General features: G+C 34.7%; 2 protein-coding genes across 5 annotated transcripts; one reads left to right on the forward strand and one right to left on the reverse strand.

Annotated features, from left to right (window-relative positions):
* Positions 1 to 378: 378 nt before the first annotated feature.
* Positions 379 to 3,004, forward strand: LOC145563923 (uncharacterized). Its single transcript, XM_081624310.1, has 6 exons — positions 379 to 754; positions 1,011 to 1,594; positions 1,687 to 2,117; positions 2,211 to 2,348; positions 2,463 to 2,654; positions 2,745 to 3,004. Exons 1-3 carry the CDS (start codon positions 443 to 445, stop codon positions 1,856 to 1,858), a joined length of 1,068 nt encoding a protein of 355 aa, XP_081480436.1. The 5' UTR covers positions 379 to 442; the 3' UTR covers positions 1,859 to 2,117; positions 2,211 to 2,348; positions 2,463 to 2,654; positions 2,745 to 3,004.
* Positions 3,005 to 9,314: 6,310 nt separating this feature from the next.
* On the reverse strand, positions 9,315 to 12,569 carry LOC145563924 (transcription termination factor MTERF5, chloroplastic-like). 4 transcript variants are annotated; one of them, XM_081624314.1, is made up of 5 exons: positions 12,438 to 12,569; positions 12,003 to 12,138; positions 10,874 to 11,095; positions 9,926 to 10,775; positions 9,648 to 9,839 (listed from the first exon to the last, which is right to left on the reverse strand). In XM_081624314.1, exons 2-5 carry the CDS (start codon positions 12,127 to 12,129, stop codon positions 9,788 to 9,790), a joined length of 1,251 nt encoding a protein of 416 aa, XP_081480440.1. In that variant the 5' UTR covers positions 12,130 to 12,138; positions 12,438 to 12,569; the 3' UTR covers positions 9,648 to 9,787. The 4 variants fall into 4 exon arrangements, with proteins under 4 accessions (XP_081480439.1, XP_081480438.1, XP_081480437.1 ...); XM_081624313.1 differs by having other exon boundaries at positions 9,315 to 10,775; positions 10,874 to 11,089; XM_081624312.1 differs by having other exon boundaries at positions 9,315 to 10,775; positions 10,874 to 11,092.
* Between the last annotated feature and the right edge of the window lie 976 nt (positions 12,570 to 13,545).

Here is a 13,545-nt window from a genome sequence, read left to right on the forward strand (position 1 = left end):
TAAAGAGTTTGTAGTTACTAAAAATGATATATGTGATGTCTTTGGCTTGCCTATGAGTGAGATTGCTATTCCTGAACTTCAGAAGAATCCTGAAGAAGGTAGTGTAGATAAACGTATCATTCAGTCATGGAGACATGATTATGGTCTTACTGAGAAGCAACCTCTACATTTGTCAAAAGTGGAGTCTAGGATGGTTGATTTGGATGATGGTGGTGAAGAATTCAAGAGATGTTTTGTGCTACATGCTATGTCTAGCTTCTTAGCTCCTACTACTAATAGGACTGTTTCATTGAAGTTGCTGAAGGCTGTGGAAAATGTTGATGAAATCAAAACATTTGATTGGTGTTCATATGTTTTGAAAAAATTAAAGAAGGCTATTGTGAATTATAAGAATGATGAAAATGCTCAAAATGTAAGTGGTTGTTTGCTAGCTTTGCAAATTATGTATTTTCATCGATTAAATTTCCAAGGAGAAAAGGAAAGTAGTACCCTTCCTTTGATTCAACATTGGACTGATGCGAAGATTAAGAAGCGGATCAATTTGGAGATTAAAGCTGGTGATTTTGGGCAGGGACCATTGGATACCCTTACATATCCTGTTTCACAGCCTGAAGTTAGGGATCCTATAACTCCTGTTGTTAAGCAAACTTGTGGTCAAGGGGCTTCTACAAGTGGTAGAAGTGGCCGCATTCTTGCATTTGATCTTCCAGAAAGTGTGATGACTGATGATGAAATTAAAGAAATTTCAACTGATGTAAGTGCTCTTTTTTTTTTATTTAGTTATTATCTCTTTATATGCACTAAAGTTACCCTTTTTGTGCACTAAAGTTACCCTTTTTGTGCACTAAAGTTACCCTAAATATTCAGTTATAAGGGTTACTTTATGCATTTTAAAGGGTAACTTTATGCATTTAAAAGGGTAACTTTATGCATATATCATGAATTTTCATTTGTTTTTTATTTTTATTTTTTACATTTGTATAGTTTCTTATTGGTTCATATGTTTGCAGGCTGTTCATGAAACATTTCTTTTGGTCAAAAGAAATATGGATGTATTATTGTTGGTTCAGTCACAGGGTTTTCAAACCTTGAGTGATATGATTGCTTCTCGCAGAACTGAATCATTATCCTCTGATGATCCTGTTGTATTTTCTCAAACACAACAGTTACTTTCTGATCCTCATTACCTGAAGCTTTTAGATGGTTTAATTGAGGAGTGTAACAAGATGAAGTCTATTCATGAAATGTTTCGTGATTTTTATGAACCTGAAGGTCATAACAATGATGATCCTGATAATGAACCTGCAGAAGATTTGAATTTGAATAGGTCTGAGGATGATGTCAATGGTAAAGGAAAAAGTGTTTTGATGAATAGGTCTGAGGATGATGCTGGGCCTTCTGTAGCAAATGCTTCTAGACGTATCGTCAGAGGCAATAAATCTTTTTGCTCACTCGACTGTGGGCCAGTAGGTGTGGATGTTCCTTTTCTTACTCTGTTTTTGAGGTCTAATGCTCGGATTTTCAAGAAATTGCCCAAGTTACATCAGGAAATTCTTGATTATTGTTTACTGAAGGATGATTCAATGATGAGGAAGTTAAATGTCATTTTTTATAATAATTATATTTTATATGTTTTTTTTCCTTTATTTTTTTGTTTAATGCTTATCTTATTTTTTATTGTTGCAGTGAGAATCTTGTTACTATTGGGATGAATTTTTTAATTCCAAGAGAAGACATGGTATCCCTGGTAGCTCCACTTAGAATTAGATGGTGCATCATTGATTGCTACTGTCTGTATTTGAACGAGAAGGCATGTTTTGATTCTGGTCCTCGAAAATTCTTCTTTGGTGTGAGGTAAAGTGTAAGTAATTTGATTTTTTTTTTATATATGCACTAAAGTTACCCTTTATGTGCACTAAAGTTACCCTTTATGTGCACTAAAGTTATTATCTTTTTATATAAACAAGTTCTCATACTTTTAATAGTTTGCATTCTTGCATGTTTGTGAAAACATTGGCAAAGGTGAAGTTTCACAAGCTGTTAATGATTTGCACGGTTTATGGGAAGGTTGGGTGAGCTATGAGAATCCTGAATGTGATATTATGGATGCTGAACTGGTATATTTCATGATAAATTACTATCAAAACTTTAAAAAAGTTCTGTTTTGTGTTAATCTGTCTAAATCAGTGTTTTAATTTTTTCTGTTTCAGATATATTTTCCTGTTCTTATTGAGAATCACTACATTTTGTTTGTTATTGATCATACAAAAGAGGTGGTATATTATCTTGACAATATCATCTGGCATGATGATGCTCTTGAATATACCAAAGAATTGTCTTCACACTTGGTATGTTTATGTTGATTTCATTGTTATGTTTCTGTTTACTTATTGTTTCCATTAAAAAAAAATTTTTCTTTTTTCTTGTTTTATTTTATTCTAAACTTTTATATTTTATGTCAGTGTGATCAAATGGGTGTTTTTCTCGGAAAAAGAAATCATCCAAAGAGTGTTCAGCTACCTTCTTATAGGTTTCAAATTGTTGAGTTGGAATGGAGAAAAGAAAAAGTTGACAATTTGGACTGTGGGGTGTTTGTTATGTATCACATGCTCCATTTTGTTGGCGAATCGTTCAAATTAAATGAACTCAAAACAGTAATTATTCATCTATTTTGTATGTAGTTTTTCCCTTTCTAATGCTTTTATTAATTACATATTGATAAGTTTTTTTTTTTCTGTTGTGAGATTATTGGGAGAAAATTTCTGCGAGGTGAGATTTGTACGACACTGGTGCTGTGTGATTTGAATGAATCTAGGAATGATGTGTTGTCAGAATTAGAGAAGTTCAATGAGAAGAAGAAAGATCCTGCTTATTGCCAAGAAATTGAAATGAGAAGAAAGGATGCAATTGCTGCAAAGAAGAAGAAAGATAATGAAGAAAGAATAATGGCAGCTGAAGTAGAAGCAAAGGCAGAGGCAGACGAAGAGAATCCCAAAGGAAAAAGGGCAAAATAGAAGACAGACAAGTACACTCCTTCTAAAGGGTGAAATGACTGTTAGAAGCAAAGGTTGATTAGGTCTAGGAGCATTTTTTGAACAATGAAAAAACTTAATGTTTGTGCATATACATCAAGTTAAATGATGTAATTAAACTTAGTGGTTAGTTTTTTGTTCTTTTGGAATACTGATGTATGTGCATACATTAAGTAATTTGAAAGGTTCTTGTGTATGTTTTTTGGGGTCACTTTTGTGCATAAAAAGGGTTACTTTGTGGCATAAAAAGGGTTACTTTTTATATTTGATAAGGTATACTTTTTTGGGTAGATAGGGTAACTTTTATGCATGAAAAGGGTAACTTTTATTGACAAAAGGGGTAACTTTTATTACTTGAAAGGGTAACTATTAACAAAGAAAAGGTTAATTTAGTGTATAGAAAGGATAAGGTATACTTTTTTTGGATAGATAGGGTAACTTTTATGCGTAAAAAGAGTAACTTTTATTGACAAAAGGGGTAACTTTTATTACCAGAAAGCGTAACTTTTAGTGGATATAAAGGATAACGTTTATGCATGAAAAGGGACACTTTAATTCATGAAAAGGGTAACATAAGTTGATGTTTCCAAGAATTAAATATCTGCTAATAAAAGTGTCAATCACATTTTCATTAAACTTGTCATAGAGTAAAAAAACAAAAGAAAAATAGTTTAACAATACAAGGTATATTAATTTCAAAAAAAAAATGTTCAAAAAAAGATCTTAAAAGAGTCGTAAGTTAGGTGTTTTTGATCCAAATTCTGAATTTGGAGGTGGCAGTGCTGGTTTTCTTTTTCTCTTGCTTTTTTCAAGTCCTCCTTTTGCTCTCTTGCTTCTTCCTTTTGTTACAGCCGTTTTAGGATCAAGTATTTGTGGTACACTTGTGCTTGTACTCGATGCTGAAGAAACGTCAGTATTGCTTTGAGTGCTGTCTGCCACATCAGGAATGTTAGAAGCAGCTTCTGCACTTTCTTTCTGAGCAGCAATAGCAAGTAAGTCTTCCACCATTTTAAGACTGTTTCTGAAGCTTTCTTCCATAAATGCTCTTGTGTCTTCATTTTATTGACTTTTTAAGATTAGATTGTAGTATTTCCTCATCATTGTTTGCCTCCATGGAATATATCGCTGTTTAGGATCCTAATTCTTCAACCTATCCCATGCCTCTGTTTTTGCAAACTTAGTCCATCTTTTTGAAACATACTTATCTGGTATTCTTGTTACTGAATGCAAATGTAGAATTCTGATGCAATGATAACATAACCATCCAGATGCTTCAAAATTTTTGCAAGTGCACCATACAGTTTGGCTCTCATGTATATAGTTTACTTGATGTGCAGACCATGGCTTGTCTTCTAGTGTTACTTGATAAAGTAGGCATTCTTCATTACTGCCTAACATCTGAACAGTTGTTGCCATAGAGTATCCAAACTCCTCTTCAAAATCTCTAAAGAGTGATAAAGTGAAAACCTGTACATCAAAATCATGTAGGTTCATTTAAATTGCCATATATTAGGTGTAATTTATGTAGTTGTCAGTTAACTTTTACCTGTGCAGCATGCTTTAGCATTCTAGAGAGAGGCAATGAAGTGAATGCTATTGACTTGCTACAGGTAAACTCATCATATTTCTCTGTGCTTCTCCAACGATTGGTTGTCTTCTTAAATATGGTATAAAATTCTGTCAAAGTAGTTGTTTTACTTGCTCTGAATCCTATAGCATGATTAGTGCTTTCACTCCTTTGTGACGATAAGATTCCTGCTGAAAAGAAATCTCTACTAAGGGCAGGACACCATTTGTCTTTCAACTCATACACTCTTTTGTACCAAGAGTGTTCTGTCAACTCATATTTCTGCAACATTGCCTGCCACTTTTCTTCGAATTCTTGTTCTGTCACACACATCTTTAAGCACTGGTTGAATGCAAATTTGAATTCTTTGTCTTTTTTAAGAGCTCCAAATCTGGTTATGGCATTTTGCTCCAAATGCCATATACAAAGTCTATGCCTTGTATTTGGAATCACCTGCATTGAAAATAAAGGGGTCACTTTATGCTGTTAAAAGGGTTACTTTATGCACTAAAAAGGATAACTTTATGCAGATAAAAGGGTAACTTTTATGTGAAAAGAAAAACTTTATTGTCAGATCTCAAATCTGTAAGATGTCAATATAAATCTTTTACCTCCAGAATTGCATTTGCCATTGCTTGGTCCTGGTCAGTGAATATTGAAGTTGGTTTTCTATCCTCCATAGCTTTGAAGAAGGTTTGTAATAACCACACAAATGAATCTGTTGTTTCATCCCCAATAAAAGCACATGCAAACATACAATTATGCCAGTGGTTATTTATGCCAACAAATGGAGCACATATAAGATTATATCTGTTGGTTCTGTATGTTGTATCAAAGACAAGAACATCTCCATATATCCCATAGTCTTCTAGCATCATTGAATCTCTCCAAAAGATATTGCAAATTCTTCCTTCTTTGTCAAACTTCACTCTAAAAAAGAAGTTTGGATCCTCTGATTGTTCTTGACTTAAAATGTTCACTAAAGTTTGAGCATCTCCAGCCTCAATTTGTTCCATTCTTAACCTTGAGCAAAAATTCAGGTGATCTACAACACTATGGCCTACATTCTGTTCTCCTCCAGCCTCTGTAGCCATGTAATAGTAAGTGTCCATTGTAGTTAAACCTGAAGATTTCATTGTTTTGATTGCTTCAGTTTTTTCCTTTGTCATTTTTCTTTCAGAACGATGCAAATAATGCCACTGTGGCTTTGTTAGCTCGTGGTTATGCTGAATAACATGAGACACCACCTCAAACTGTCCTTCTTTATTCACTTTTGCTCTTATGCATGCCTTGCAATTTGATCTTGTAATGGCTACTTGTCTTGGCTTTCTTGCTTTTACATTTACATCCTCTTCATCAACCATTTCAACTAACTTTGTTTTCTTCTGACCTGAATGTCTCTTTCCCTCAGCAGAACACACATAGTTTTTCTCAGTTACTATTTTTGTGTGTTGTTTGAATCTAGTTGTATGTTTTCTTATTGAAAATCCCAGTATAGCAGCATGTTTTTCATACAATTCCAAAATTTCTTCAAAAGTTTCTCTTACCACACCAACAAATGATCCTCTAAGATCTAAACCAGAAGCATCAATTGGATTTGTATCTGTTATTTAATAAAAACAAATCAGATAATAACCACAGCCAGCATAAAAAAGGGTAACATTCGTGTGAAAATAGGGTAACTTTTATGCATGAAAAAGGTAACATTTAGGCATTCAAAGGGATACTTTCTGCATACAACTTGAATTTTCAGCATACAATTTGAGTGTAACATTTGTGCATAAATAGGGTCACTTTTAAGCATGAAAAGGGTAACATTTAGACATTCAAAGGGTTACTTTTTGCATACAATCTGAGTGTAACATTTGTGCATAAATAGGGTCACTTTTAAGCATGAAAAGGGTAACATTTAGGCAATCAAAGGGTTACTTTTTGCATGCAATCTCAAAAGTTCTGCATTCAATCTGAGGGTAACATTTAGGCATAAATAGGGTCCGTTTATGCATAAAAAGGGTAACAATTATGTATTCAAAGGGTTCTTTTTAGCATACAATCTCAAAAATTTATAGAAATTACCTTCAGTTGCATTTGTTTTGGTTGTTTGTTCTGAATTTGAATCAATTGATTTATCAGGAACCACTTGATTTTCAGCATTGTGTATTGCGTCTTCTGCATTATCAATTGCTTCTGCATTGTCTGGATGGTTGAATATTGGTACGAATTCATCTCCAAAACAATAAGTTTCTTCTTCTTCTATAATCGATCGATTTAAATCGATTTCAAATTCAGTCTCAAGTTGCCTCTGTTTTTGTAGCAATTCGTGAATGAGATTGCTGCATTTTGTTGTATCGAAAGTCGAATTCTCCATTGATGATCGATTTCTGCAATTTGTAAGTTTTCTCACCTTTTTTCTCCTCGATTGATGATCGAATTCTTCTATTTGTGCGTTTTCTCACCTTTTTTCTCCTTTATTGATGATCGATTTCTGCAATTTTTGCGTTTTCTAACCTTTTTTCTCCTCGATTGATGATCGTTTTTTGCAATTTTTGCGATTTCTCACTTTCTCTCTCCTCAATGGATCATCGAGAGCTGCGTTTTCTCACTTTCTCTCTCCTCCATTGTTCTGCGTTTTTTTGATTTAGGTATAAAATTCCGTGATTTTAAATTCCGCTATTTTTAAAAAAAAAAAAAAAAAACAATAAAGAAGTTGCACGTGAGAAAAACCCGATGTACAGTAAAAATACTGTACACCGGGTACATGCAAATGGAGTTGGCTCATTAATTATACAATAACATGGAGATTATCAACATACGATAAAATTTAGGCTATACAAGCTTGCATTCCTATCATTGGCAGTATTGCTTCACTAAAACCCCGGTATCAAATCGTCCGATCCCATCTTTAGAAACCCGCTTTAAACCGGACCACATTTTCCAAATTTGCCAAATAAATCATCAACACGATCAGATGACAGAAAATCATTAGTTTCAACCACAAAATCAGAGACATTAGAGCTCCCATTCTCATTCCCAGAAGGCTTCAAATTCGAGCTCGAGTTCAAAGTCAATGAAACTTTGACCATGGATCTGACATAAAAACCAAATCTTCCAACCCCACCTCCACTACAAGAACCAGAATTGGTTGTAGGTATCTGAAAAACATCATAGAAAATCAAAATCCTAAACTCAACGAAATCAAAACCTTAACCCAAATCATATAAAAGCAACGAAGAACAGAGAGAGAGAGAAACCTGGTGAGGAGCAGCATCGCCAATAGAGACCTCACCATCAGCATCATTCTCCTTGGTTTATTTAGGGTTTGCTTTAATATCTTCATCAGCAAGGCCGCAGTTTTGATAAAGTTGCCACTGCCGCTACACAAGCAGCAGTAATGGAGGAGGGCTGTGGTGGTAGTTGAGAATGAGAGTGAGAGTGAGAGTGTCGAGTGAGGTGAGGGGGGAGGAAGTAGATCTAAATTATGGGGAACTGATAGTTCTAATCTATGAAGCCTTTTTGCTTTTTTCTACTAGTGCTGCTTATTACAGCAGCAAAGTCTGTCTGGAAAGCGACAGAGCAGTTGATGAGTTTTTTGTTAGTGAATTGATCCGAACAGCAGAAAAACACAGACTACGACTGTGGCAAGCTCAAGCATACTTGAACTTGATGCACTTTTACAATTCTAAGCAAGAAGCCAAACAAGTAATATACAGTTCTACTTGCTGAATCATTTGGTTGATTAGTTCAAAAATCACTAAACCAGTTTGCATCAAAATAGCAGGACATAAGTTGAGTAAACATGTAAATTTTAAACAAGCATACATCTTGGCACAGACAAGGCTCTTGTTTAGGAGTAAAGCCTAAATCAAGGAGCATCATTGGCACTCAAACTCTGAGTAAATACCACAGGTAACATTACGCCAAAAGAAATCATATCACAAAAACTCAGTAGCTAATTCTTGTTCCGAATAGAGGTGGTGATAACCTATGTTAATTAGACTCCTCATTTTATCTCTAGTGTCCGTGTGACATCCTTGACAACCGACTAGGTATGGATACTTGAGCTTTAAATAAGAAGAAAAAAAAAATAAAAATTATACATTACCAAGCCTGACACTTGGATAGATTCTAATGATAAAATCTTCAAACCTGAATATGCAAGCTGATATAAAATCAGACAGCCAGAACAATAAACACTTTTCACTTCATTTTAGTTGCATAATATCACTACGTAATGCCATAAAGGATACTGCAGAGTAATCATATAGAAGGCCCTTCCTACAGCAGTAATACTGATGATAGAATTATAAGCATCAAATGATTGGCACTTTCTACAGCATGATACCGATGCAAGAACCAAGATGAAGAAAAAGTAACACCAAATGACAGCTACAGATGAATAAGTGGAAATCAAATAATATCTAAACATCACAGAAGTGGAAAAGCAAAGACTAACAGAGAATATCAACAGGAAAGGGATGCAGAAATCATTCACTGCAGCAAAGACAAGACTACAGGAGGATGTACATGGAGAACACCGTCCTTTTGACATAATTTGGAAAATTGTTAGAATCAGCTCTGCATTGCTTAATCAAATTCATATTTCATAGGTACACCAATTGCAGGCCAAAGGAAATATCAAATGGACCAACATGGATTTATTGTACATTTGTACACACCTCAACCCATTTGACATGACTGTATCATTTACACAACTATTATCAACAGTCAAAATTTCACAATGTAGCATGTAGTGAAAAGGCTGGAATAAGCAATACATGCATCATGCCAAAAGTTTTCCTTAACACTACAGCTGACAAAGAGTACTCAATCAATCAGAGTACATTTTCGAAGAAGTCATTCTAGTAACTGTACATTCTTCTAATCAACTATTTTTTCCAGTCAACTGACGAAAACCCCTAACAAAATCAACTATATGAGCAGCTTCATCGTGTTGAACATGTCAAATGATATAGCATCCAAAAAATGCTATACCACTAGAATCTTCCCACCGTTTCGGAGCCTTCCCACTTGATAAAGACAACACTTATAAGGCTATTCCGTTATAACCTTCCCACCATTTCGTTTCAACTTCCTTTTCAGAACCTTTTCAAGTTCATCGCTTGATAAAGACAACACTTGGTTCAGTATCAACTTCACCCCATACTGCCTGACAAGAGCAAACCTTGGCTTAATCCTCTCTTCCAAACTGTAGCCAAAGAATTGGGGAAACTTGACAAGATCTGATTGTGGATACCCCATGGTTAAAAAGAAATTCCATTTTGGTATCATGTTTTCTACCAAACTAAAAGTATACAAGGCCCCATACCTTTGGATCATGGTCCTAAGATCCTCCAAACTATAGCCCTTCTCCAAGAAAAATGCTGTAATAGGCTTGAGATTTCTTTCGATGCTTAGTCCAAAAGTCTGCGGTGATCGTTGCAGAACAACAGCCGCATCAATACCCAGTAAAGAAAAATACTCTGCTGTTGGGCGCAAGTTTTCCTCAACACTATAGCTTATTATGTTGGGACAACGGGTCAGAATCTTGCCAACATCCTGTGCTGTGAGACCCATTTCATATAGAAAATCAACTGTTGACATTAACTTTTGCCTGCTATATGTAAGAAGGGGGGGAAATCGGTATATTACTTTTGCCCATTTTTCCTTGTCCAAACCCAAGCCCTCCAAGAACTTCATGGTGGGTATTAGATTTTCAGAAAGACTAATTCCACATAATTGTGGTCTCTTACGAAGAATTATGGGTAATTCGGTTTTCGGAATTCCAAGTTCAAGAAGAAACTCAACCACAGGTCTGACTTTTCCATCCAAACTGTAGTAAGCAAAAGCTGGGAACTTTCGAGTAATCTGCTGGATATCCTCAAGATCCATTCCAAGTTCAATGAGATAAATAACATGCTGAGGAAGCTTATCTATAGGGACAGACCCACTAACCCGTGCAATGGCCTTGAGCTTCCGGGATTCTGAAGTCTCATCAGGCAGCTTTTTAGATTCCAAAATTACACTTGGGGAGACAACTTCTGCTGTCACATTTTCGTTAACAGGCACATTTGGAAAGTTCTCCACGACATCAACCAGATTGCTTCCATGCTCTATTTGCAGGTTTTCAAGGTAAGGAATAAGAGCATCTCTGATTTCGAGGGTTGTCAGCTCCCTACCTGCAAATTAAATATTTCCAATCAAGCATCTCCCTCTTTGAGTCATTGATATGTAATAATATATTAATATAAATGTGATAGTTCTATTGAAGTCAAACCTACGAGATACCGAGATTTGTGAATGGAGTGAAGCTGGGATACGAGGTGGTCAATGAAAAGATCTGACTTGTTTATGGCTCTTGATGCAGCAGTTTTGTTCAAACCCTGTTTTTTCAGAAATAACATCAAAACAGCCTTGGCTTCTTCCTTTTCTGCAGCTAATAAAGTAAGAGGCACTCCTCTTAAACTCACAGCACTATCTGTACGCAGCGCACCTACTTCTTGGTCAACATAACATTATTACCATTAGAACTATAATGGACTACGGTGATGTAATAAACTTGTAAGATAACAATAATAGTTTCATCACACTTTGCTTGACAACAGACTAGCTTAACTAAACAAGAGTTTGGTATACTAACACCCATAAATGGACTTTGCAAGCACAAATCATGACGAAACCACTAGTGAAGTATTATTTGGTAAGGCGATGGGACCATGGACATATCTCCTAATAGCAGCACAGCATGCTTCAGGAAATCCGGCTTACATTTACATCTTCTTCTTGAGGTATTAGTTCAGTAAGGTCTAAACCTTCAAGCACATTGGTAGTTTAATTAGGGTGTTACCATCTAACAGAATGCTTTCAGTTTTGCATATTTGAATCTTAAGGAGAGCTAGCCGCATTTGTAAGCTTGGTATGGGTTCTGGAGAATGTCACAGCTAAATTGAACACTGGAACCTTTGCCAACCTGCACCAGCAATCACCTTTGAATCCTCTTATTTGATGGTGAACTAAGATTTCAGAATCCCTCCCAGGCTCCTAATATTGTGCATCAATACCAAAGGTAGCCATAATAATTTTAAAATTAGGCAGACAAATCCAGCCCAACATGATTTATTTTCCGACTCACTCCTAGTCTTAGTAAATTACTTGTCAATTTCCCAACATGTACAAGTCCAATATGACATGTCCAAGACACTAAGTATCATAACAATATCCAATTCCGAGAGTCATTGTAAACTATACAGTTGATGATGTTTAGGTAATAAGTTCATTGCGGGCAAACAATTTAACTACATTTTACTCAATGTAAAATTCAATAAATGAGACCAAACACAATACCCAATTTGTTCTAACATCAATTAGACAATTAAGCAAGAATCAGCTTAAGAAAGAATGACTACCTTGAGCAAGAGGAGCAGCAGTGTGCAGACGTCGGGAAGGCCAGGCCCGTCCCAGAGCCAGGGCAGGAGGGGCAGCCGGCCTGAGCCCAGCGAGAAGAGGCCTAATTTCATAGTTCAATCCTAACATCAAAGGATTCTGCAATACATTAGCAACCAAATTTTATTCAATTATCAAATAACTAGGGATATTTGATTCAATCATCAAAAAATTAGGGATATTTGATTCAATTATCAAATAATTAGGGATATTTGATTCAATTACCAATCATAATTTTCTTTTCTAACCACATAATCGCTGTTTATGATCTTTCATAATCTTAGTAATTAGAATCAATAGTTCAGATTTTCGAACCCTAAACTTACTACACTGACAATTAAAGTAAACCCTAGAATGCGAAATTGATATGATGATGACAAAAATAAACAATAATGTACCTCAGAAGCTGCTTCAATGTGTAAGGTATTATAAGGCGCCTCAATGGAGAACGTCAGGTGCGCTTCAAAAGAGAACTGAGAGAGAAATTTCTTATTGAGTCATTCACAATTAGAGCAATTCAATGGGTGGGAGTGTTGGAGGCCTTGGAGCCCCATTAAAAGCCCAGCGAGGGATCCGGACACGTTTAAGGCACGCAGTTTTAGAATAATAGGTTATATCCCGTGTCATGCACGGTAATATTCAATAACAATTACGGAGTATTTAATAAACAATATATTTAATTTGTCTAAGTTATTACTTCTTAAAATGGTTTTATTATGATTTATGAAGGAGTCTATTTTTAGAAAAATAAGTATTTTAAAATACGCATATATGTATGTTTACATTTCACCAAAAAATTATACGAAGTATCATTCCTTTCTGGTTAACCAAATAAATATCTTAACAATATGTATTTAGCCCGTAAATAGAGTTCCTTTTTTACCCACTACTCCATATCTTTCATTGTCTCTTACGCCTTTTTTTTCAATAATCTAGTGACTTCAAATATTTTTTCATGTCTTTCCTAGCAAGCTTTTCATACATAAATTAAATACAAAAAAATTTTAAAAAAAAAAAAATCTTGTAAAGACGGTAGAGTAGTACACAATCTATCTATTAACCTATACTAAAAGCAAATCCTTCCATGACACTTGTCATTACCTTGTGAAAAATTTTCTCGCCTTTTTTTTTTTGTACAAAATCTTTAAGTAAACTATTTATACCTTATGTACTTTCTTTCTATTTGATAATCATAAATTCATATTACATGTTTACCCAAATGAAATATTTCTAAATATCTTTTATATACTTTATATTTGTAATATTATTGTCAAAAATATTTAACAACCGTGCATTGCACGGGATTTTAATCTAGTACTATGTATATGATCAATTATGTTAAGAATTTGATTTTATTTTTATATTCTTACTTAAGTTTATGGTATCAATATATATTGTGCAATGATACATTAAATCTTTTTTAATCAATTATTAACGTAACAGATTTTATTAAAAAAAACAAAAAAAAAAAACTACTAAGGGACACACTAGAAAATGACATGTATC

Source organism: Chenopodium album, chromosome 10 (genome assembly GCF_948465745.1).
Source record: "Chenopodium album chromosome 10, dcCheAlbu1.1, whole genome shotgun sequence".
Classification (NCBI taxonomy): domain Eukaryota; kingdom Viridiplantae; phylum Streptophyta; class Magnoliopsida; order Caryophyllales; family Amaranthaceae; genus Chenopodium; species Chenopodium album.

What these genes read in the sequence shown, in the direction of transcription:
- LOC145563924 (XM_081624311.1), bottom strand. Translation starts at nt 12,129, where the DNA reads ATGTTAGGATTGAACTATGAAATTAGGCCTCTTCTCGCTGGGCTCAGG. An exon ending in TGCTGCTCCTCTTGCTCAAG is followed by an intron (nt 11,096 to 12,002) that starts GTAGTCATTCTT and finishes ATGTTGACCAAG; the next exon opens with AAGTAGGTGCGCTGCGTACA. An exon ending in CAAATCTCGGTATCTCGTAG is followed by an intron (nt 10,776 to 10,873) that starts GTTTGACTTCAA and finishes TTTAATTTGCAG; the next exon opens with GTAGGGAGCTGACAACCCTC.
- LOC145563923 (XM_081624310.1), top strand. Translation starts at nt 443, where the DNA reads ATGTATTTTCATCGATTAAATTTCCAAGGAGAAAAGGAAAGTAGTACC. An exon ending in TTAAAGAAATTTCAACTGAT is followed by an intron (nt 755 to 1,010) that starts GTAAGTGCTCTT and finishes ATATGTTTGCAG; the next exon opens with GCTGTTCATGAAACATTTCT. An exon ending in GATGATTCAATGATGAGGAA is followed by an intron (nt 1,595 to 1,686) that starts GTTAAATGTCAT and finishes TTATTGTTGCAG; the next exon opens with TGAGAATCTTGTTACTATTG.